The sequence below is a fragment of the Choloepus didactylus genome, chromosome 7, assembly GCF_015220235.1.
Source record: "Choloepus didactylus isolate mChoDid1 chromosome 7, mChoDid1.pri, whole genome shotgun sequence".
NCBI classification, from domain to species: Eukaryota; Metazoa; Chordata; class Mammalia; order Pilosa; family Megalonychidae; genus Choloepus; species Choloepus didactylus.
The window spans coordinates 128,207,947-128,232,777 of record NC_051313.1 but is presented as its reverse complement, the minus strand read 5'-3'; the positions used below and the strand labels follow the sequence as shown (position 1 = coordinate 128,232,777).

The 24,831-nt window shown below is 36.2% G+C and overlaps 1 protein-coding gene across 4 annotated transcripts in view; it reads right to left on the bottom strand.

Annotated features, from left to right (window-relative positions):
* LOC119539920 (cytidine monophosphate-N-acetylneuraminic acid hydroxylase) overlaps positions 1 to 24,831 on the bottom strand; it is a 112,551-nt gene that overhangs the window by 68,468 nt on the left and 19,252 nt on the right. For 2 of the 4 annotated variants that reach the window (XM_037843815.1, XM_037843816.1), the window contains 2 exons: positions 7,123 to 7,326; positions 3,696 to 3,787 (listed from right to left, as the gene is read on the bottom strand). In XM_037843815.1, the coding sequence (XP_037699743.1) occupies positions 3,696 to 3,787; positions 7,123 to 7,326 (296 nt within the window). Of the gene's footprint in view, positions 1 to 3,695; positions 3,788 to 7,122; positions 7,327 to 7,931; positions 8,198 to 24,831 lie in introns of those variants that run through there. The other 2 variants (XR_005217972.1, XM_037843814.1) reach the window with 2 other exon arrangements.

Genomic DNA, 24,831 nt, shown 5'->3' with positions numbered 1-24,831 from the left:
AGTGGCCCTAATAGTCTTTACCACATACCCTGCTCACAATAATGTGAGCCTGAAGGAAACATAAAGGCAGTATTATCAAAGTCCACAGTCTGGACAGACAGCCCAGGAAGCCCCCACCTCAGCTACCTTTACCACTGGTAAAGGCTGTGATCCACTGGGAGGGCCGCCCCTGAATGGTCCACATGGGCTTATATATGTTTTCCTAATAGGTATTAGTATATATAATATTTGCAACTGGCTTTGTTTTTTCTTTATATAACAGGAATATTCCCTTTTTTTATTATAGCCTCTTCCATAGTGTCCTTTTCAGGATATACCAGAATTATTTCCAATATTTAAGTTGTTTCTATTTTCCCTCTTTTGTAAATATTATTGCTGCAAACATTCTTATACATCCTTTTGACAGTGATTATTTCCTCAGGATATGACCTCAGATGTGGAATTTCTAATTCAAAAGATAAGCACTTCCTAAGTGTAATAGGAAGCCACTGGAACATTTTGGTGAAGTTGGGGAATGATATGAAGTGATTTGGATTTTTAAAAATCAGACTGGGTGCTGTAAGCAGAAAGGATTGTAGAAGGCCAGTGTAGAAGAAGCAGGGAGGCCAGTCTTCGAGGACTTGGATGGAGGCAGAATGCATTTTGGCATAGAGGTAAAAGGATTTATTAATGGTTTGGATGTGGGGGGTTAAGGAAAGAGAAGACTCAAGGAAGATTCCCAAGTTTGGGGCTTGTTCCATTGAGTGGATGTGGTGCTACTTACTGAGATGGGGAAGGCTGGAGAAGGAACAAATTTGAAGATGAGGTGGGGTGGGCGTTAAGAGTTCTGTTTTAGCTGTATGCTTGAAATGATTGTTTGAAATCCATTTTGAAATATTGAGTAGGCAGTTGGATATCAGAGTCTGGAACTCGGGAATGAGGTCAAAGCTGGAGGTAAGTTTTTTAGAGTCATCTGAGTAAAGATGGGTTTAAAGCTGTGGAATTGGATGTAATCACTTAGGGAAAGAGCAAAGACAAAGAGATTAAGATCAAGTCCTCTGATTATGTAACTATGTAGCTTACACGGTGTGACTGTGTGATTGTGAAAACCTTGTGGCTCACACTCCCTTTATCCAGTGTATGAATGGATGAGTAGAAAAATGGGGACAAAAATTAAATGAAAAATAGAATGGAATCCTTTGGGTGTTCTTTTTTCTTTTATTTTTATTTTTATTTTTGGATTAAGGAAAACATTCAAAAATTGATTGTGGTGATGAAAGTACAACTATATGATGGTATTGTGAACAGTTGATTGTACACTGTGGATGATTGTATGGTATGTGAATATATCTCAATAAAACTGAAAAAAAAAAAAAAAAGATCAAGTCCAAGGGCATTCCAACTTTCAGGAGTCTAGCAGAGGAGATCGAGAAGTGGTTAGTGTGGTAGCAATAAAAATTAGGACAGAGTACTAAACAGAACACCAGTCCCCAAAGATGTCCATATCCTAACCCCCAGAATCTGTGGCTATGTCAGGTTACATGGCAAAAGGGAATTAAGTTTGCAGATAAAATTAAGGTTGCTAATCAGGTGGCTTTAAAATAAAGAGATTATCCTGGATCATCAAGGGTGGCCCATGGATCTTTAGAAGTGGAAGATGGAGGCAGCAGAGAGTCAGAGGGAGGTTTGACTATGGAAGCATTGCACAGAGAGATACAATGTTGCTGGCTTTGAAGATGGAGGAAGAAGCCATGGTTCAAGGAACATAGTGACCTCTAGAAGCTGGAAAAAGCAAGAAAACACATTCTCCCTTAGGGCCTCCAGAAGGAACGCAACCCTGACGGAACCTTGATTTTAGCCACTGAGACCTGTGTTGGACATGCTAACCCACAAAACTGTAAGATAATAAATCTGTGTTGTTTTAAGCTACTAAATTTGTGATAAATTGTCATGGCAGCAAATGAGGGAACTAAAACAGAGAGCAGGGCTCCCCAGAAGCCAAGAAAATAAAGAACATCAAGAAGGAAAGAGTGGACCACTGTGCTGTATGCTGGTAAGAGTTTGAGTAAGATGACAATGGAAAATTGACAGAATTTAGCAATGTGGATATCACTGATGATTTTGACAGGAGATGCCGTAGTGGAATGGTAGGGAGAGAAGGTCAACTGGAGAGACTGAGAGAGAATGGGAGGTGAGGGAGCAGAGAACCTGAGTATGGACACCTGTTTCTAGAGTTAGAGAAATGGTACCATAACTTGAGGGAGATTTGGGGTCTAGACAGGGCTTTATGAACACTAGATCATTTGTGTGTGTGTATGTGTGTGTGTGTGTGTGTGCATGCGCGTGCTAGTAGGCAAGGGCAAAATTGATACAGGAGAGGGAGGGATACTTGGTGGAATGAAGTCCTTGAGTAAGTGTGAGGAGATGGGATTCAGTGCATGAGGGGCAGGCTTGGCCTTGGGAGCAGGGACAGTTCATCCCTTGTAGCAGGAGGGAAGGAAGACTGTATAGGCACAGAGCCAGGTGGGTGATAAATGCGGTGGTGAGAAAATGACTATCCATTACTAACTCCCCATTGCCGCATTGTAAGGTGACTGTGAGGGTAGAATGAAATAATCTACATAGAATACCTATTACTACGCCTGGCACATGCTTAATAAAATACTGAGTTTGGTTTTAATTCTCACACTAGCATTCCAAGGTGTTCCTTGTAAAGTGCCTTTGCAGTCTTATAATCTATTACTTGGAGGCACATGCTATATACTCCAGCCTACCAAATATGCACTGGGACCCAAACATGCTAAAGTTCCCCAAGCTGTTCCCCCTATTTGAAATGCCCTTCTACCTGTTGAAATTCGGCCCCCCTTTCAAGACCCAACACAAGAGCCATCTTTGGCATGAAGACTCCTGTGATCCTTCTGATCATTTCACATCTATTTTTATTGTTATTTTTATTTGTCAGTTTTAAAGATTGTCACAAGTGACATTTTACTACTGATAGAATACTATTTTAATAAACTAGAGCAGAGACATTTGTCCCTATTACCAAGCCCTTCTTACTTATATTTCTACAGGCTTTCTTGAGTAAATGGGAGAAAGGAGTAAAAGTGGAGCCCACATATTGAGAATCAGAACATAAACTCTAGCCTCTTTTCAATGCCTGAATGAGTGATATAATTTGAATTCCCCTAGTACTTTACTTCTCAACCAAAATTGTAAAGTTTCATCATAGTTGTTGAGAGTATTACTCACATGACCATATCTATCTCGTGTGTCTTCACAGATAAAACATATAGAGCCATTATTCTGCAGTGCACCATGTATATCTTAAGAAACTTCTCATATCATACTTGATCTTAGATGTTCACTGGATTGTCTTACCCACCCTGCATGTAAATGTAATCTCACTTAAGTTGAAGACTCTATCTTATCCTTGTTTGTATTTATTAATAACTGCCAGCACAATGTTTACACATGGGAAGGTCTCAATAAATATTTGCTGAATGACTGAATGAATAGATGAATGAATGAAAAGATCTTTTGGAGAAATTCTCTATTTAGAATTTTCAGTATTAATTATTTTTAAAAAGGCCTAATGTCCACAGTTTAAAAGCACAGTGTATCCAAAGTTTCAATTAAGATTCGAAACAAGTTGATAAGAAGGACCCTAGTAACAATACTAGCAGAATGTACTTATCAGTATTGATGATATTTACCCAGCTCATCTTGACAGAAGCTTCCTGGAGGATTGATATACTTCATGGTGCTCACATCCAACTTCCAGTTGTGCTTTGTGCATCGAACAGACCTGTATGAAATATTGTACTTAAGTTTATGAAATGGTAGAAATAAAAATTAATCTTTATTAGGCTTAAGTTCATTTTTTTGTCAAGAAATTAAATTAGCTGCTTGAATACAAAATATGTGAAAGGCAAACTCTTAATAGCTAATACTCAAAGATCTAAGGAGATAGACGCTAATCATCAGTAGGTGGTGGTTAAAAAATTAAGCTAAATTCTATGTCACAAAATAATACATGTTAAGAGATCAACAGAGCCAACAGAATAAAGCAGTCTTCAGGGATGGCTCTTTTATGAAAGTTAGGCTAGATGAGATCAGCTGGGGCCGAATGTATGTCTATGATTTAAAATCACTCTACAACCTCTGGCCCCTAGTATAGTGTTAGACTGAAGTTTTCATTTGTCAAAGAGAAAAGATTTCCCTATAGTTTAAGATTTCAGTGCAGGGCTGTCAGATAAAGTACAGGATGCCTAGTTAAATTTGAATTTCAGATAAACAATGAATAATTTTTAATATAAGTATGTCCCACAAAGTATTTAAGACATATTTATACTGAAAAATTATTTGTTGTTTATCTGATTATCCTGTATTTTTATTTCCTACATCTGGCAACCTTATCTCCAGTGAGAATCAGATTGTAACAAAACAGGGTCCTTAGTAATCTTTTCCCCATTTCTTACCATGATCTTTAAGGAAAGGGACTAGGGATTGGAGGTGGTGTATAAAGTTTCTATTTCTTCACTTTATTTTTATCATGCTTCCAGTGATACTTTTTTAGAGTTAAAATTTTTTTACAAACAAAGAAATATAGAGAAATATGTCTCCAACCAGAAACATCAGATTTTTTTAAACTGAAAATTTCTACTTTACTATATAAGTAAATCAAGCTAATTTTTCCTAGCTTCACTATATGCAGATTTTTAAAAAGCACTCCTTTCTAGTTACAAGGCAAAAAGCATATTCCACACTTCAGTCTAAAGAGGATTATTTTATGATACCTCCTTTCTAATTGATGAGTAGCCAACAACCTGTCAAAAATTAAGACAGAAGATTCTGACCACTGCTATTTAACATGCTGGGCCATGAAAGGGAATCTGTGGCAAGATTATATGCTCATAGGTGGCAGGCAAAAAGGAGGGAGGCAACAGCTTGGCAAGAAGGAAAGGTTGTAAAAAATAATTAAACTTAAAAAAATAAGAATCACAGCTTATGGTATTTGTTGATCTTGGTTATGTGCTAAGGAGCAAAATGACTAAGGAGGATGGATTAAAACAGGTAGATCACTGTTTTTGACTGCATCCTGGAAAAATAGAGATTCTTTAGGTGAATGGCTCCACACCTAGTCCAAGGGGAAGCAACCCAATTTGAAGAGGTGAGGAGTTAGGTGTGGGGGTGGTGAGGTAGTGTGTAAGTGACTGTGGGAATAGTTTGAATACATAAGTGTTCGATGAGATGCATCTGGAAACAGAGCTGGGAGAACCCGGTTCCTCATTTCCAGGAGAGTATTCCCTCCAGGTTAGACTATCAACTGAAATAGGTGAAAGAGATCACTCACCACCAAGGCTTTGGAATACAGAGAGAGAGGCCAGTCTGTGGTAAAATATATCATCACTAGGTTAAAATGAGCAAGGTAGACCCAAGAACAATCTGAGTCCTGTAAATAAGCTATCTGTACCTAAGCTACACAAGAAGATTGTGGCATCATCACAATAAAACTAATATTTTTTGGGTGCTAACCTCAACACTAGGCATTCTGTTAAGTGCTTTATGTGTTCGAAATAATTTCATCCTCTCAACAAGTCTACTAAGTAGGTAATAGTATCATCCCCATTTTATAGATGAGAAGACTGAAAGCTAGAAAGGTTAAGAAACTTGCCCAACTTTACTGAGCTAGTGAGTGGTAGAGTCAGGTTTCTATACCAGGCAATCTAAGATAGATCATACTCCACTGACTGAGCTCTACACCTCCTTAAGTGGCTGGCTAAGTGGGCACTGTATGAAAGAGCACATCAAGGAAATAAAACAAAGAAAACCAGAGTCTCAAAACTGCAGTATTTAGAAGAGAAAACCTCAACATCCCAGGTTGGTGGGAGAAGTTTACCAGTTATGCTACAATATCAAAGGCTTCCCTGACTTGAATCCACTAAGAGGACGGAAGGGAATCAAGATAGGGCTGTCAGCAAACTACCTAGAGATTCTTTTGGAGTCATCAGCTAAAAGTGTGCCCCATGAACGTCATCATTTATGTGAAGTTCAAATTTAGCTGTGTCTCCTGTATTTTATTTTCTAAATCTGGCAACCCTATCTGGGTTGTCAAGGAAGATACAGGTGCCACAGTGGCCAACATATGTGGAGCTGGGCTCTGAAATTAAGTACCCAGAGATGTAAATCTGTGTGCAGATGTGAGACTATTCTAGGCTTTGGGTGACTGACATATACAATTACAGCAGGGGACTCTTGAAAGATTACCCAGCTCCCTCTGAGTACACTCGTACTAAACTGCCCATAAATCACATGAGAAATAAGATTGACACCACAGTGGAAGGAAAAAAAAACCTAATGCCTGAATAATTAAAACCACATGGTCTGGTTAGGCTGAAGAGAACTTTGAAAGGTACAGTCAACCAAATAGATAAAGCGTCCACCCAAGATCTGTCCCTGGCTCTGACAGGCAATGCAGCTGTGTGGCAGTCATAAATGAACTAAATCAAACAATCCCATTCTGGTATTGCTCCTGCACTGAGCAGCACTGGGGAAGGTGATTTATGCGCAGGTGTTATCTGTTGACAAAGGGACAAAGGGGAAGGGGAGACACCAGCCCCAGCTCTTCCAAGAAATAGGAAGATTTACTGTTTAAGGCACAAACAGTTGAGGATCTGCCGTTTATGTTTTTTTAATCACAACTAGGCTGTCAGGAAAATACCATCTTCTCCCTACCAGGATGTGGAAAAGTACCTCTCCTCCCACACACACACTTCTGGGAAGGGGCAAAGGAAACTTATAGAAGGCTTGGGTCTTTGCGTACAAAAAACCGTGTAAATTCCTACCCTCCCCATGCACCTGCAAACACTCACTCACAAACAGACATGAGTACCCTGCAAGTTATACTGTTTATCAAGCTAGGAATAAATTTAAAGTTGGAGTTTTTATAAGAAAGAGGAAAATTAAGTAAAGGTCATGAGATTTTGAGATCAGAAAGAGGCCCTAAATGAGCAATTGTGAAAATTGCTAGGGGAAGAACATTTGCTGATTGGCTTCATTCCGATTTTCTAAACGAGCCATTTCCTGCCAAGTCCAATTGCAAGAAGGGTTACCAGTGAGAAAGCAAAGAACTCTTGGTACCTTCCTTCTAAGTCTTCGATATCTTTTATGAACAGGCCTCCTTGGTGCTTGCACATATTCTTGCATGCTCTCAGGTGGCTTTTATTCTTGTATAAGATGTAGTCTTTGCCAGTGCTCTTATTTCGAAGAAAATTGATTCCTTCCTTGAGACTGGCAACTTCAACAGGTGATAGACACAACAGGATCTCAGTCATCTGTTCAGTGCTGTTAAAGGCAGACATTTTGAAGGGAAAGGTTAATAATGTTAGGTTTCAAGAGATATTCATTCATGTACGTTTTTAAGCCTCTCCCTGCAAGTACCCAGACTTGGTGGGACTTGACAGCATAACTTCTGCCCTCATTTAAAACTGCATCCTACTTACTGAATGTCCCATTTCCCTTGAGTAATATATGCCCCTCTCACTCGCCTGCCCATGGTCTTCTCTCTCCTCTAACCAGGGTATTTCCAAAGAATGGCAGTTGCTCTTTCAGCTTCTGTTGTTTATCAGCTCTACCAAACTGATGCCTGCCTAGAGAGAGGATGTGTGCCCCAGCTCATGATAATGTCAGTTGATGGTGGGTTTCCTCCTCTTACCACCTCTTTTTTAGAAACAAGTCACTACATTCAGTTTCAGGAACCCACTATGCTCTCCCCGATGCTCTCCCTGCTTAAGAACAAACTAGAACTCAGTCAAGCCTAGGTTAAGGCTGCCTAGATACCCTCCCCCCACACCTCACCCCCAGTAGAACCTATCCCTTCTCAACGTGCACCACTACCCTGTAGAAAATTAAACATAATGCCAGGAACACTGCCCCGTTTCCTTACTTACATGTGATGCGGGCACATTTTAAAGCAGTCTGTCTTCTCTGGTTTTCCCTTCCAGCTACTTAGTAGACTGCCGGTTACGAGCGACCTTCATTAGCTATCAGCTTAAGGAAGTACTCCTCCCACTGCACTAAATTTGAGTAAGTTTAAAAGTTCCAGCAGCAAATGACGCATGTGTTCTTTCATATTTTCTCGAGGAAACTACAGATGTTATGACTTCTTTAATCCCAATTCTAAACACCTGTTGCTATGATGCAACTCTGAATCCTAATGGAAGATAATTTTTGCCAGAACCAAAATTTTGTCTATCCACTTTATGACATGAGGGTGAAGGTTTTACATTTTACTCCAAAACGAAAGTGGTTAAAATGCTCTTTATTTTAATTTATTGAGTCCAATCCCATGTATGACATTTTCATTTTCATTTTTAGAAGTACTGCGAATTTCTTAAACAGGAAATAAAATTAATTGAAAAAAAAATCATACCAAAGTAGTAAATAACAAAGAAGATACTTCCCATTTTAACAAATAAAGGCATAGGTCTGTAAAAGAGTAGGATTCATTTCCTCAGAGATTTTATCATTTCTTTCCCAAATTCCTGACATTTCTGTTCACAATAGACTTGAAATATTTCCAAAAGTGTATTTAAAAGGTATTTCATAGGAATGCCTTCTAAGCCTTATGTTGCTTTTTTAGCTTTGTGTTTATGAGTACATAGATCTGACCCCAAGCCCAGCTAAACACTGAGATAATTCCTGGAAAATTAATCTAAAATGTGAAAGGAAAACCTCTATAACTATTTTGTTTTACACACACAATTGAATGAATTACATAGCAAAAGTTCTGTGTCAGATTACAAACCATTCCATGTACCATGTAAAAGAGGTTCTACTAACCATAACTGTGGGGTTGAACTAACTACAGCTCTTTTTACCTGCGCTGTGCAAAGTCATATTAAAGAACCAGGCAAAAGGAGAACCGTGTGTCCCTATATACATGTTTTTTTCCTAATGGTTACTTTTTTCTAAAAGGAGATTTTTTAAAAATAGTACTGATACATTTACTTCCATTAAGGTAAGGAAAATAAAATTAAAATAAATTCTGGTTTGGGTATAAATACAATTTTTAAACTGAAATAAGGTTGTGATTTTTAATAAACCTACATTTCAATTTTTTAATACTCCAGACACAAAAGGATAAATATTGTATGATCTCACTGATATGATTTAATTAAAATAAGCAAAACCATAAGAGTCAGAAACTAGAATATAGGTTATCATGGGCCTAGTTAGAGGTAGGAATACTTAAATTATACAGAGTTTCTATTTGGGTTGATGGGAAAGTTTTGGTAATGGATGGTGGTGATGATAGCACAACATTGTAAATATAATTAACAATGCTGAATTAAAAGGGGAAAATTTAGATTGTATATATGTTACTAGAATAAGAGTTTAAAAAAAACAGTGAAACAGATTATAAAAAATGGACTACAGTTAAAAGTACAATTATAAAAATGTTCTTTAATGAACTGTAACAAATGTACTACACTAATGCAATGTGTTAATAATAGGGAGGTATATGGGAATTCTGTATTTTATGCATGTTTTCTCTGTAAATCTAACAACTTCTCTAATTAAAAAATTAACCATTAAAAATACATATAATGTTAGAATTGGTGGGGTACTTGGGGGGCAGGGTATGTTGGAGTTCTCTTTATGGGATTTGTATTATTTTTGTACCTTTCCTATAAGTTTGAAATTATTTCAAAATAAAAAGTTGTAAAAACTCATAAAAGCATATATATAGGGGTGCACATTTTTCTTTTGCCTCAGCCTTGGTGGTTCAACACAGCTCTGTAGTACCATGTCTTTATTTAAAATTTGGTATTTTATTGTGAATGTTTTGCATTAATATTGATTTTTTTATTATTGCATTAAAGTAATACTTATCCTGATTATTAGTCTTGTTGGAATCCTCTTAAATTTTGCACCCATAGCAAGAGTCTCACTAGCCTTATCCTAATCATAGCCCTGCTGTTTTCTGATGCTTAGTTATCATCTAAACTAGGAGGTAATTGGAGGTCAGCTCTGAAATCAATTCATGTAATTCCTAAGTTAGCTGCTTAATGATTCTTCTTCCAGGTCCCCTTCTGGAGATTAATAACAACCATAACATGTCTAATAACTAAATTTTAAAATTTTTAATACACTAGAGAGCACAAGAAAATAACTATAGTAACAACAACAACAAAAAAACAAACATTATTGGTTTGTTATTTTGAGGGCATATAGCATAAAGAGTGATGCTTTGAAAACTTCTGTAAATTCAAAAGCTTGAGATAAAGATTTCATTCATGCTCTGATGTCATCACAAACCCTAAGAATCTCTTCCCAATAGTCAGGGCTTCCAATGTCACAGCTAAGAGAGAGGAAGAGGTAGGATTGTGAAGTAAGCTTTGGGCCAAAGCAGAGAAAGGAACTTACATAAAGATTAGCTCTCAAGAAGCCAGGAATCCAAAGAGTTAAGCTCTGAGAAAAAGAGATGGGGGAAAAACTAGTAACTCATTCAGAATTGTCAGTCTGTAAATGCATTTTGCTACCTATAATTGCTAAACTATATTATTTTTGTTTTGTTTTAAAATAGGAAGATGTTCAGTGTTCTGTACACAAGAATGTAAACTCCATGGAGGGTAAAACCTATGGTGCCTGTCACATGGTATGTGCTGAATAAATATCTTTTGAATAAAGAAATGCTGGTACAAGAATAAAATGTGTACACCATGGTTCAAAGAGGGAAAGTTTACCTATTATTTCCTGTGATATCCAATGCTGAGTTTAAGGATTACTATGTAGAAAATCATCGGAAAATGCCTGCAAAGTTACAGATACATGGAGGAAAAAATTAAATTGGTGGCCCATACAAGTATTAAAAAGCAACTTATGAGAATTTTGTTTCAATTAAAGAGAAATAAAAAGTAAATATTAACCAAAGAAAATATACAAATGGCAAAGATACATATGAAGATATGCTCAACATCATTTGTCATTAGGGAATTGAAAATTAAAACAAGGGGATACCACTACCCACCTATTAGAATGGTTGAAATAAAAAAAAAAACTGATACTACCAAATAATGGGAAGGATATGGGGCAACAGGAACTCTTATTTATTGCTAATTCAATGCAAAATTGCACAGTCAAGCAACAACATGGAAGATGTCAGAGTAGGAAGTTCCAGGAATTAGTCCCTCTGCCGAAACCACTATGAGCACACAAGAACTGCCAGAATCAACTATTTCAGAACTCTGCAGTTAGTTGTTCACTTGCAGCATCCAGCGGAGTGTTTCACGAAGAAAGAGACTGCTAAAGTTTGGTGAATTTTGACATTTCATGTAGCAGCTACCATACCCTAACCTACAGCCTTGTGGCAGGCAGTGAGGAGGATATTGGCCCATGTTTCTGGTGCAGCTTTCTGCTACCAGGGTGGGTATTAAGGATCTTGTCCTCAAAAATTGGGGTTGTGGTTTCAGTCTGCCTGGTTATTCACTGAGGGATAGGCACAAAGGCTAGCTATTGTTTCAACCCCCTTGGGCTGAAGCAGCTTCGCAGGCAGCATCTATCAGAAGAATTTAAAGAGACAGAACACCTCTTTCTTTTTTTTCCTTTCTTTCCTTTTCCTTTCTCTTCTCTTCACCTCTTTTCTCATTAGATCCAGGCATTTAAGGAAATCTCTGTCAGATCCCTGGCTGACCACAGAAATAACAGAACAGAGGTTTTATTGACTATACATGACAAGGGCTATAGTTTTTTAAAAAATATTTTGAAGTCACTATGCAAAGAGACAACTGCAGCCCTCTCCAAGCAACAACAGCTATCCCTGGGGATGGAGGAGAATCTGATTTCCAGAGTTACTACATTGCAATATTCAAAATGTCTAGTGCTCAAGAAGAATTTACAAATCCTTCAGAGAAACAAGAAAGAATGACATCCATAGGGAAGCCCACACATTAAATACATTAGACAAATTCTTTAAATTAACCATCTTAAATATGCTCAAAAGCTGATGGAAATCATGAGCAATCAATAGAGAGACAGAAATTATAAAACAAAACCAAATAGAAACCCTGGACCTGAAATGCGCAATAGCTGAAATGAAAAATTCACTAGAGGGGTTTAACAGAAAATTTGAGAAGGCAGAAGACAGAATAAGTCAACTGAAGATAGGACAATTTAAATTACTAAATCTGAAAAGCAGAAAGAAAAAATAATGAAAAAACCTAAGGAATTTCTGGGACACTATCAAGAGTACCAACAAAAATATTATGGGAGTTCCAGAAGGAGACAAGAGAGAGAAATGAGGCAGAAAAATTATTTGAAAAGATAATGGTCAAAAATTCTCAAATTTGATGAAAGACATGAAGGCTCCACATTCAAGAATATTAATGAACTCCAAGCAGGGTAAACTCAAACTGAGACACATAATCAAAATTTCCAAAAACAAAAATAAAATCTTGAAAGCACCAAGAGTGAAGCAACTCATTACATGCAAGGGATTCTCAATAAGAGTAACAGCTGATTTCTCAACAGATATCATGGAAGCTAGAAGGTATTGGGATGATATATTTAAAGTGCTGAAAGAAAAAAAAAATCTGTTCAACTAGTAATTCTATATCTGGCAAAACTACCCATCAAAAATGAAGGAGAAATTAAGACATACCCAAGTAAACAAAAACTAAGGGAGTTTGTCACTAAAAGACCCCCCCCACGCACACACACACAAGAAATGTTAAAGGAGTTCTTCAGGCTGATGTGAAAGGACAATGGACTGATGGTAGTAAGAGGAAAAGGTGTTCACCCACGTATATTTGGAAATGAGTGATTTCTGTAAGACTAAAGCAAAAGGAACTACATATAAGCACTGTACTCAAGTTGAAAAGTTGTTTCCCATGGAGGTACAGGTTAACAATTCTGATCCTACTATACATGTATACTGGAATTGAACAATTAAATAAATGGATAGTGGATGGGGGAGCCAGGTTTCTTACTGTCGGGTTAGGAATTTACAGGTAAGCAAGGGGAGGAAGCTAGAATGATTCATGTGGAAATGGATTAGAGCTGGAGATATCAGTAAGAACTCATACAGAAATATTTGGAGATATGTGTATACACATGGGTTAGTATACACACATATATTTCCTTGCTCTGTCAGCTCAGAGGGCCTGGAAACAACAACACCCCATGGCAATGAGCATACCATTAGAAACCAGATCTTGGTTTCTAATACCATTCTCCCATAAAAGAAATCAGGACTCTTTGGAGTTTTGGCTGACTCTAGGACTGACTTGGGTGGATTCTTTCAGCTTAGAGCATCTCATGGTTCCACAAAGTAAAGAAGTACTCAAAACAAACAAACAAACCAAAAAACCCTATACTGCTGGAGTTATGTCAAAGGGACAGGAAACAACTGCAAGTGCTCCTATTGGCCAAAGCTAGAATGATTTGAGCAATGATATAAATCAGATCGTGTTGGGTTATAACCCAAAGTATAAAATATCCATGATTCCATGTGATATAAATAAATGATTGAATAAATGAATAAATGGGGGAGAAGAAACAAATCTCCTCTGCAGAGTAATTCCAAATAACTTATGTAGATTCTCCACCCTCAAGGAGGGGGAGCATAAATTCCTGCCCCTGAAGTATGGGCTATACGTAGTGACTTCTTTCCAAAAAGTACAGTTTGGAAATGGAGAGGGGAAAAAGAGTAACTTTGCTGTGGAGAAATATGACAAACACTACCTCATCCAGGTGATTAAGGTCAACATCAACGGTGATTAGTCATGTTGATAGTGTCTACCCTTGATATGATATAATGAAAATTATACTTTCCCACTCTGGCCTTCCTCCCCCCAAATCATAACCCCATCAGATAAATGCCAATAGAGAGGCATCCAATAAAATACTTGACCAGTACTCCTCAGAACTGTCAAACTCATCAAAACAAGGGAAGTCTCAGAAACTGTTACAGCCAAGGGAAGCCTTAGAAGAAGTGACAACTAAATGTAATATGTTACCCTGGATGGAATCCTGAAACAGAAAAACATGTTAGGTGAAACTAGGTAGAGCTGAAAAAATATGGGCTTTAGTTGGTAATAATGTATAAATATAGATTCGTAAACTGAAACAAAAATACCATAATAGTATAAATAAAAATAGGGGAAACTGGGTGTGGTATATATGAGAACTATCTTCTCAATTTCTCTATAAAACTAAAACTGTTCTAAAAAATACAGTCTATTAAAAAAGTAAAAAGTTAACTTGGTAAAAATTTTAAATCCATTATTTCAAGAATAAAAATAAATAAATTTTAATTTTAACTTTAAATTATGGCTAGATAAATGAGGAAGAGAATAAAGTGCATTCAAAATGGAATAGTATGAATCAAAGAACTAATGGATCAACTGAAGAAGCTAGAAAATGAACAGCAAACCAATCCTAAACCAAGTAGAAGAAAAGAAATAACAAGGATTAAAGCAGGAATAAATGACATAGAGAACAAAAAAACAATAGAGAGGATAAATATCACCAAAAGTTGGTTCTTTGAGAAGATCAACAAGATTGACAAGCTCCTAGCTAGACTGACAAAATCAAAAAGAGAGAAGACCCATATAAACAAAATAATGAATGAAAAAGGTGACATAACTGCAGATCCTGAAGAAATTTAAAAAATTATAAGAGGATACTATGAACAACTGTATGGCAACAAACTGGATAATGTAGAGGAAATGGACAATTTCCTGGAAACATATGAACAACCTAGACTGACCAGAGAAGAAATAGAAGACCTCAATCAACCCATCACAAGCAAAGAGATCCAATCAGTCATCAAAAATCTTCCCACAAATAAATGCCCAGGGCCAGATGGCTTCACAGGGGAATTCTACCAAACTTTCCAGAAAGAACTGACACCAGTCTTACTCAAACTCTTTCAAAACATTGAAGAAAATGGAACACTACCTAACTCATTTTATGAAGCTAACATCAATCTAATACCAAAACCAGGCAAAGCTGCTACAAAAAAGGAAAACTACCGGCCAATCTCCCTAATGAATATAGATGCAAAAATCCTCAACAAAATACTTGCAAATCGAATCCAAAGACACATTAAAAAAATCATACACCATGACCAAGTGGGGTTCATTCCAGGCATGCAAGGATGGTTCAACATAAGAAAATCAATCAACGTATTACAACACATTAAAAATTCAAAAGGGAAAAATCAAATGATCATCTCAATACATGCTGAAAAAGCATTTAACAAAATCCAACATCCGTTTTTGATAAAAACACTTCAAAAGGTAGGAATTGAAGGAAACTGCCTCAATATGATAAAGAGCATATATGAAAAACCCACAGCCAGCATAGTACTCAATGGTGAGAGACTGAAAGCCTTCCCTCTAAGATCAGGAACAAGACAAGGATGCCCACTGTCACCACTGTTATTCAACATTGTGCTGGAAGTGCTAGCCAGGGCAATCCGGCAAGACAAAGAAATCAAAGGCATCCAAATTGGAAAAGAAGAAGTAAAACTGTCATTGTTTGCAGATGATATGATCTTATATCTGGAAAACCCTGAGAAATCGACGATACAGCTACTAGAGCTAATAAACAAATTTAGCAAAGTAGCGGGATACAAGATTAATGCACATAAGTCAGTAATGTTTCTATATGCTAGAAATGAACAAACTGAAGAGATACTCAAGAAAAAGATACCATTTTCAATAGCAACTAAAAAAATCAAGTACCTAGGAATAAACTTAACCAAAGATGTAAAAGACCTATACAAAGAAAACTACGTAACTCTACTAAAAGAAATAGAAGGGGACCTTAAAAGATGGAAAAATATTCCATGTTCATGGTTAGGAAGGCTAAATGTCATTAAGATGTCAATTCTACCCAAACTCATCTACAGATTCAATGCAATCCCAATCAAAATTCCAACAACCTACTTTGCAGACTTGGAAAAGCTAGTTATCAAATTTATTTGGAAAGGAAAGATGCCTCGAATTGCTAAAGACACTCTAAAAAAGAAAAACGAAGTGGGAGGACTTACACTCCCTGACTTTGAAGCTTATTATAAAGCCACAGTTGTCAAAACAGCATGGTACTGGCACAAAGATAGACATATAGATCAATGGAATCGAATTGAGAATTCAGAGATAGACCCTCAGATCTATGGCCGACTGATCTTTGATAAGGCCCCCAAAGTCACTGAACTGAGTCATAATGGTCTATTCAACAAATGGGGCTGGGAGAGTTGGCTATCCATATCCAAAAGAATGAAAGAGGACCCCTACCTCACACCCTACACAAAAATTAACTCAAAATGGACGAAAGATCTCAATATAAATGAAAGTACCATAAAACTCCTAGAAGATAATGTAGGAAAACATCTTCAAGACCTTGTATTAGGCGGCCACTTCCTAGACTTTACACCCAAAGCACAAGCAACAAAAGAAAAAATAGACAAATGGGAACTCCTCAAGCTTAGAAGTTTCTGCACCTCAAAGGAATTTCTCAAAAAGGTAAAGAGGCAGCCAACTCAATGGGAAAAAATTTTTGGAAACCATGTATCTGACAAAAGACTGATATCTTGCATATATAAAGAAATCCTACAACTCAATGACAATAGTACAGACAGCCCAATTATAAAATGGGCAAAAGATATGAAAAGACAGTTCTCTGAAGAGGAAATACAAATGGCCAAGAAACACATGAAAAAATGTTCAGCTTCACTAGCTATTAGAGAGATGCAAATTAAGACCACAATGAGATACCATCTAACACCTATTAGAGTGGCTGCCATTAAACAAACAGGAAACTACAAAGGCTGGAGGGGATGTGGAGAAACTGGAACTCTTATTCATTGTTGGTGGGACTGTATAATGGTTCAGCCACTCTGGAAGTCAGTCTGGCAGTTCCTTAGAAAACTAGATATAGAGTTACCATTCGATCCAGCGATTGCACTTCTCGGTATATACCCGGAAGATCGGAAAGCAGTGACACGAACAGATATCTGCACACCAATGTTCATAGCAGCATTATTCACAATTGCCAAGAGATGGAAACAACCCAAATGTCCTTCAACAGATGAGTGGATAAATAAAATGTGGTATATACACACGATGGAATACTACACGGCAGTAAGAAGGAACGACCTCGTGAAACATATGACAACATGGATGAACCCTGAAGACATAATGCTGAGCGAAATAAGCCAGGCACAGAAAGAGAAATATTGCATGCTACCACTAATGTGAACTTTGAAAAATGTAAAATGAATGGTTTATAATGTAGAATGTAGGGGAACTAGCAATAGAGAGCAATTAAGGAAGGGGGAACAGTAATCCAAGAAGAACAGATATGCTATTTAATGTTCTGGGGATGCCCAGGAATGACTATGGTCTGTTAATTTCTGATGGATATAGTAGGAGCAAGTTCACAGAAATGTTGCTATACTATGTAACTTTCTTGGGGTAAAGTAGGAACAGGTTGGAAGTAAAGCAGTTATCTTAGGTTAGTTGTCTTTTTCTTACTCCCTTGTTATGGTCTCTTTGAAATGTTCTTTTATTGTATGTTTTTCTTTTTTGGTTTTTTTTTGTTTTTTCTTTTTTTATTTTTTTTTTTTTGTTGTTAATTTTTTTTTTCCATACATTTGATTTAAAAAGGAAAAACAGGTTAAAAACAAAAAACAAACAAACAAAAAAAAAAAACAGGAAAAAAATATGTAGTGCCCCCTTGAGGAGCCTGTGGAGAATGCAGGGGTATTGGCCTACCCCACCTCAATGGTTGCTAACATGACCACAGACATAGGGGACTGGTGGTTTGATGGGTTGAGCCCTCTACCGTAGGTTTTACCCTTGGGAAGACGGTTGCTGCAAAGGAGAGGCTAGGCCTCCCTATAATTGTGCCTAAGAGCCTCCTCCCGAATGCCTCTTTGTTGCTCAGATGTGGCCCTCTCTCTCTAGCTAAGCCAACTTGAAAGGTGAAATCACTGCCCTCCCCGCTACGTGGGATCACACACCCAAGGGAGTGAATCTCCCTGGCAACGTGGAATATGACTCCCGGGGAGGAATGTAGACCTGGCATCGTGGGACGGAGAACATCTTCTTGACCAAAAGGGGGATGTGAAAGGAAATGAAATAAGCTTCAGTGGCAGAGAGATTCCAAAAGGAGCCGAGAGGTCACTCTGGTGGGCACTCTTACGCACACTTTAGACAACCCTTTTTAGGTTCTAAAGAATTGGGGTAGCTGGTGGTGGATACCTGAAACTATCAAACTACAACCCAGAACCCATGAATCTTGAAGACAATTGTATAAAAATGTAGCTTATGAGGGGTGACAATGGGATTGGGAAAGCCATAAGGACCGCACTCCACTTTGTCTAGTTTATGAATGGATGAGTAGAAAAATAGGGGAAGGAAACAAACAAACAGACAAAGGTACCCAGTGTTCTTTTTTACTTCAATTGCTCTTTTTCACATTATTATTCTTGTTATTTTTGTGTGTGTGCTAATGAAGGTGTCAGGGATTGATTTAGGTGATGAATGTACAACTATGTAATGGTACTGTGAACAATCGAATGTACGATTTGTTTTGTATGACTGCATGGTATGTGAATATATCTCAATAAAATGAAGATTAAAAAAAAAGAAAAAAAATGGAATAGTATGAACCACTTATAGGAAAACAGAAACAAGAAATACAAAGACGGTAAAAGAAAAATGAAGGTGGAAATTCGGGGGGGAAGAGAGAAGTTCCGAGATGAATGTTGCATTGTGGAAGCAAACTGTTCTCCCTGGTCACAGCTAAAGGTCTAGGATGACTTTATATGCCATTTTATTTCTTCTATCCTAGTGATAAAGCTTGATGCTTTGGGAACAAATAATATACTTATTTAAGCTGCTAAAAAACATTCAAAATTTATTAAGTTCTTTTTATGGCAATTGTATAAGACATTTTCTGTCTTCAAAGGGTTGGGTTGAATGATATGAAATTGCCAAGAGTTAACAGTTTTTCATCTACAAAAATGACAGTGTCAGATGGTACAAGCTAACATACCAAACCAGCATTTCTATTCTTGCCACTTTATAAACAAAAATGATGAGCTTCTTTCTTATATAACAAGAATATACTCTACATTCACATAGGACTTTATGGTTTTCAAAGTGCTTATTTAATCAGTGTCTCACTAATCATCAAAACAAACCCATGAAGTGAATAGGACAGGTTTTTATTCCCATTTTTCTGATGAAGAAGCTAAGACATTTAATGGTCAAATAAGTAGTCAGTGTCTGAACAGAAGCTAGAATTCATGTCTACTGATTCTTAGAGTAGAACTTTTTCTATTCACCTTGAGTGAAGCTAATCCTTAATACATTTAAAATTTTTATGAAATATTTTAATGAAATTTCTAAATTCTATCATGCTTTGAGGTCTTTAGTTGGCTTGTCTGATCTTGTCCTATCATACAGTCATTAAGAAATTATGCCCTTTTCTGCTTATAAATTTGACACCAATATTTCTGCATACAAATATTTCCACCAAAAGTAATCTAAAGACCAATTTAACTCATGAGTATAGATGCAAAAATTCTAATAAAAATATTAATGACCCAAACCAGCAATACATAAAAAGGATAGAACAGTACATCCAACTAGGCTTCATTCTAGCAATGAAAGATTAGTTTTTTTATTTTCAAAAAAAAAAATAAGTTAACTCTCCACAGTAACAGATTAAAGAAGAAAAGTAATATAACCATTTCAGTAGACACAGAAAAAGAGTGTAAGAAAATTATATCCATTCATGACAAAAACTCATAGCAATTTAGGAAACTTCCTTATCTGATAAGGGGTATGCAAAACAAAACAAAACAAAAACCTACAGTAAATATCGCTAATGCTGACACATTGAAAACATTCCTTTCGTGAATGGAAATAAGATGAGGATATCTGCAATTACTACTTCTATTCAACATTGTACTGAAAGACCTACCCAGGGCATTAAGACAAGAAAAAGAAATCAAAGATATAAGGATTGAAAAGGAAGGGAAAGAAACATTTCACTTTTTTATGATAGTTAGATTGTGTACATAAAATGTCCCAAAGAACTTACAAATAAGTTATAGGAATCTATAAGAGAGTTGGACAGAGTTGTGTATACAATCAATAGTTTTTAAAAATCAACTTATTCACCTCTACCAGCAACAAACAATAAAAACTAGAATTTTTGGAATGATATCATTTACAATTTGTAATAGCATAAAAATATGAAATGTTTAGGAATGAATCTAACAAAAGATGTGAAGATGTTCATGGAAAAATTATAAATCTATTGAAAGGCATTAGGTAGGCCTATAAGTAAAGAATTACATTATGTTCATAGATTGGAAAATTCAATATTATAAAAATGTCAATTCACTCCAAATTGATTTATAGATTCAACACAATGTCAATCAAAATCCCAGGATTTGTTTGTTGGTTTGGGTGGTTGGTTAGGTTGGGTTTTATTTGATTTGTTTTGAAATGTAAAAACCTATTCTAAAATTTATTTGGAAATGCAAAAGGCCAAAAAGAAGAAGAAAGTGGGAAGATTTGTCCTGTCAAATATCAAAACTTATTGTAAAGCTGTAATAACAATGATAATGTAGTATTTGCCCAGTGATAAAGAAAATACCTCAAAGGAACTGAATAGAGGCTTGGAAACAAACCTACATATATAGTAACACCTGAAATATAGCAAAAATGGCATTGTATAGCAGTAGGAAAAGGATAAACTTTTCCATAAATATTTCTGGGATAATTGGGGATCCATACTGGAAAAATAAATTGACCTCTTGCATTATACAATAATCATATTCAGTTACAAGCACATAAAGGCAAGCAATAAAGCTTTTGGAGATAATATAGAAAATATTCACCCTTGGGGTAGAGTGGATTTTTAAAACAAAACCCAAAAAAGCACTACTCAAAAAGAAAATGATTGATATTTTAGAGTATATTAAAATAATTATTTAAGTTCACCCAAAGGCACCATAAAAAGAAGACAAAGCACAGAATGGGATATTTGCAATACACATATGACAAAGAACTTCTGTGAAGAACATATAAGAATGTCTACAAATCATGACTAAAAAGATAGACTACCAATCAGAATAATGGGCAAATGATTTGAACAGGCATTCACCAAAAATGGATATACAAATGGTCAACAAACATATAAAGAGGAGCTGAACTTCATTAGTACTTGGGAAATGAAAATTAAAACCACGATGAGATACCACTACACACCCACCAGAACGGCTAAAATTAAAACAACTGAAAATGCCAAATGTTGTTGATGATGGGGAGCAGTGGAAACTCTCACGTATTACTAGTGTGAGTTCAGGTTGGTTCAGTTATGCTAGAAAACAATGTGGCATTTTCTAGTGAAATAGAAATTGTGTGTATACTGTGACCTAGCAATCCTACTCTTAGCTAAGTCTCAACACTGGAGAAATGTGTGCATATGTTCTCCAGGATATATGTAGAGGATGTACATCATAGCCTTATTCATATTAGCCCCAAATTGGAAAAAAAAAAAAAGCCAAAGTGTTCAACAACAATCAAATGGATAAATTGTATGTTTCTATCAGATATAAATAAATTATAAGTTATAACAATGGCATATAGTATTATGGAATATAATACAGAAATGAAAATGAACCAATTAAGATTACTTATAATAACATACAACAATCTCTAAACAAAATATTGGGCAAACAAACAAGCAAACCACATACAAAAAATACATACAGTGAGATTCCTTTGAAATAAAGTTCCAAAACAAGCTAACTAAAGTATATTACTTAGGAAAATAATAAAACAATTACAAAAGTCAAGGTAGTATTCTCTAGTGGGGAAAGGAAGCTGTCATTAGAAAGGGGTATATGATATGAGATGTGGTTATTAAACAGGACATAGAAGGGAGAGAGTATTTTGTAGGAAGTAGAAAGGGCATTTTAATTCGTGTAAACAGGGGAACGCCTAAGGCCACAGTGAACACAATCCTAGGACAAGATACAGGTTCAGAAAAGATGGGAAGGACCCTGCCCTTTGCATTGGCCTTGGACTGCCCTTCTTGTAGGAGGGCTGAACCCTGAAAGAGATGATTGGCCATGCAAAGCCAATTTGCGAAGTCTGTGAAAGGTGTTTTTGCTTGGTTTGTTTGGTTTTGTTAGTTCCTGGCACTCGGGAATCTCTGTCATAATACCAATTGGATATAAACTCAAGAAACAGACAGCTCAGGGACTAAATTCCAGAGTTTACACTTTGAAATATTAAAATGTACAGTGAGAAACAGAAGATTACAAGACAAATAAAGAAACCAGAAATGATGGCCCATCCAAAGGGAAAGATAAAAATCCAGAAAGCATTAATGAAGACAATCAGGCTGTGGAAATACCTCACAAAGACTTTTGAAAAGTGATACTCAATATGATAAAGGACAGAAAGAAAAATACAGAGAAATAACTAAAGGATATCAGGAAAACAATGAATGAACAATATCAGATTCTCAATAAAGGGACAGAAATTTTTAAAAGGATCCAAACAGAACTAGTGGAGTTGAAGACCACAATAAATGAAATTAAAGATTCTCTAGAGGGTTTCAAAAGCAGATTGGAGTTTGCAGAAGAAAGAATCAGTCATCTCAAAGAAAAGACAATTGAAATGATTCTGACTGAGGAGCAGAAAGGAAAAAAGAATTAAAAAATGAACAAAGCCTAAAAGGCCTGTAGGAAACCATTAAGCATACCAAAATATGCATTATGGGAATCCCAGAAGGAGCAGAAAGAAGGAATATTCAAAGAAGCAATGACAGAAAACTTCTCAAATTTAACAAAAGACATATGTACATTCTGGAAGCCCTATGAACTCCAAACAGGATAAACTCAATGTGAAACAAGCCCAGACACATAGTAATCAGACTGTCCAATGCCAGGGATAAGGAGAGAGTTCTGAAAGCTGCAAGAGAAAAGTAACAAATTATATTCAAGAGAATCCCAATAATATTAAGTTCTACTTTCTCATCAGAAACCAGTTTCTCATTAGAAACCATGGAGGCAAGAAGGCAGTGGAACAAAATATTTAAAGTGCTGAAAGAAAACAATTACCAACCAAAAATTTTATATCATGCAAGACTTTCTTTATAAAATGAGGGATAGATTAAGACATTCACAGATGAATAAAAGCTGAAGGAGTCTTTCAGAACTATGCCTGCCCTACATGCAAGTCTAAAGCAAGTTTTTCAGACTGAAAGAAAAGGACACTAGACAGTTGATCAAAGCAATATAAAGAAATAAAGAACTCCGGTAAAGGTAACCATATGTATAATTTTAAAGGCCAGAACTATTTTATTGTAAGTTTTAATATGTAACTCTACTTTTTACTCCTTACAGTTTCTAAAATACATTCATGAAAGTAATGATGTATCCAAGGTTTGGCCATGTAGTATATAAATATATAACTTGTAACAAGTACAACAAAAGGTGGGGGGATAGAGGGTTATAGGGAAAGTGTATATGTATGCTATTGAAGGTAAGTTGGTATCAAATCAGACATGACAGCTATAGACTTAGGATGTTAAATTTTAGCTCAATGGTAGCCACACAAAGAAAATATATGAAAGATATATTCAGAAAGAAATGAGAGGAGACACAAAATGGTACAATACAAAAAAATAAAATAGGAAAATAGGAATTTACAAAAAATAAAATATAAAGGTAGGAGCTAACAGAAAAATTGATGGTCAAAAAAGGTATGACTTACAAAGATAAAACAGAAAAATGGCAGAAGAAAGTCCTGTATTATCATAGCTTCTTTACATGTAAATGAAATAAACTTTCCAGTAAAAAGACACAGATTGGCAGACAGAATTAAAAAGCATGATCCAACTATATGGTATTTATAAGAGACTCACCTTAAATTCAAAGACACAAGTAGACTGAAAGTGAAAGGAAGGAAAATATATTCCATACATATTGGAAAGATATAATAATATCCGATAAAATAGACTTTAAGTCAAAAACTGTGACAAGACAAAAAAAAAAGCCACTATGTACTGCTAAAGGATGAAATTCAACAAGGAGGCATAACAATTATAAATATATATATGCACATGGTCAATTAGAGTTATGTACCCCAGAAAAACATGTTCTTAAACTTATTCCCTTTCTGTAAATAATCTCATTTTAATGTTACCTCAGATAAGGTATGATCCAGGATGGCTCTTAATCCTATAACTGAGGCTCAAACAGGGAAGGTCACAGAGAAAGGGAGAAAAAAAAAGCCACAGAGGGAACAGCCAGAAGCTGAAAGTCAATGGAACCCAAAAGAGAAAGGCGTGGCTAGGAGAGGCTGCCATGTGCATTGCCATGTGACACCGGACCCAAGGATCAAGAATCACTGGCAGCCAGCCCCAGAAAGACAGTATGTGGGGAGAAAGCATCACCTTGATGATGTCTTCATTTGGAGTTCTCCTACCCTCAAAACCTTGAGTCAATAAATTCCCATTGTTTAAGCCAAACCATTGCATGGTATTTGCATTAGCAATGAAGAAACTAAAACCTGCACAAACTGGCAAAGTCCCAAAACATAAAACAAATATTGACAGATTGGAAGGAAGAAATCGATGATTATACATTAAGGATAGATACTTCAATACACCACTTCCAATAAGGAATAGAATACCTAAACAGAGGATCAATAAGGAAATAGAAGATATGAATGACACTAAAAACCAACTAGATATAACAGACTATGTAGAACACATCACCCAATAGCAATAGAATAGAAATTCTTCTAAACT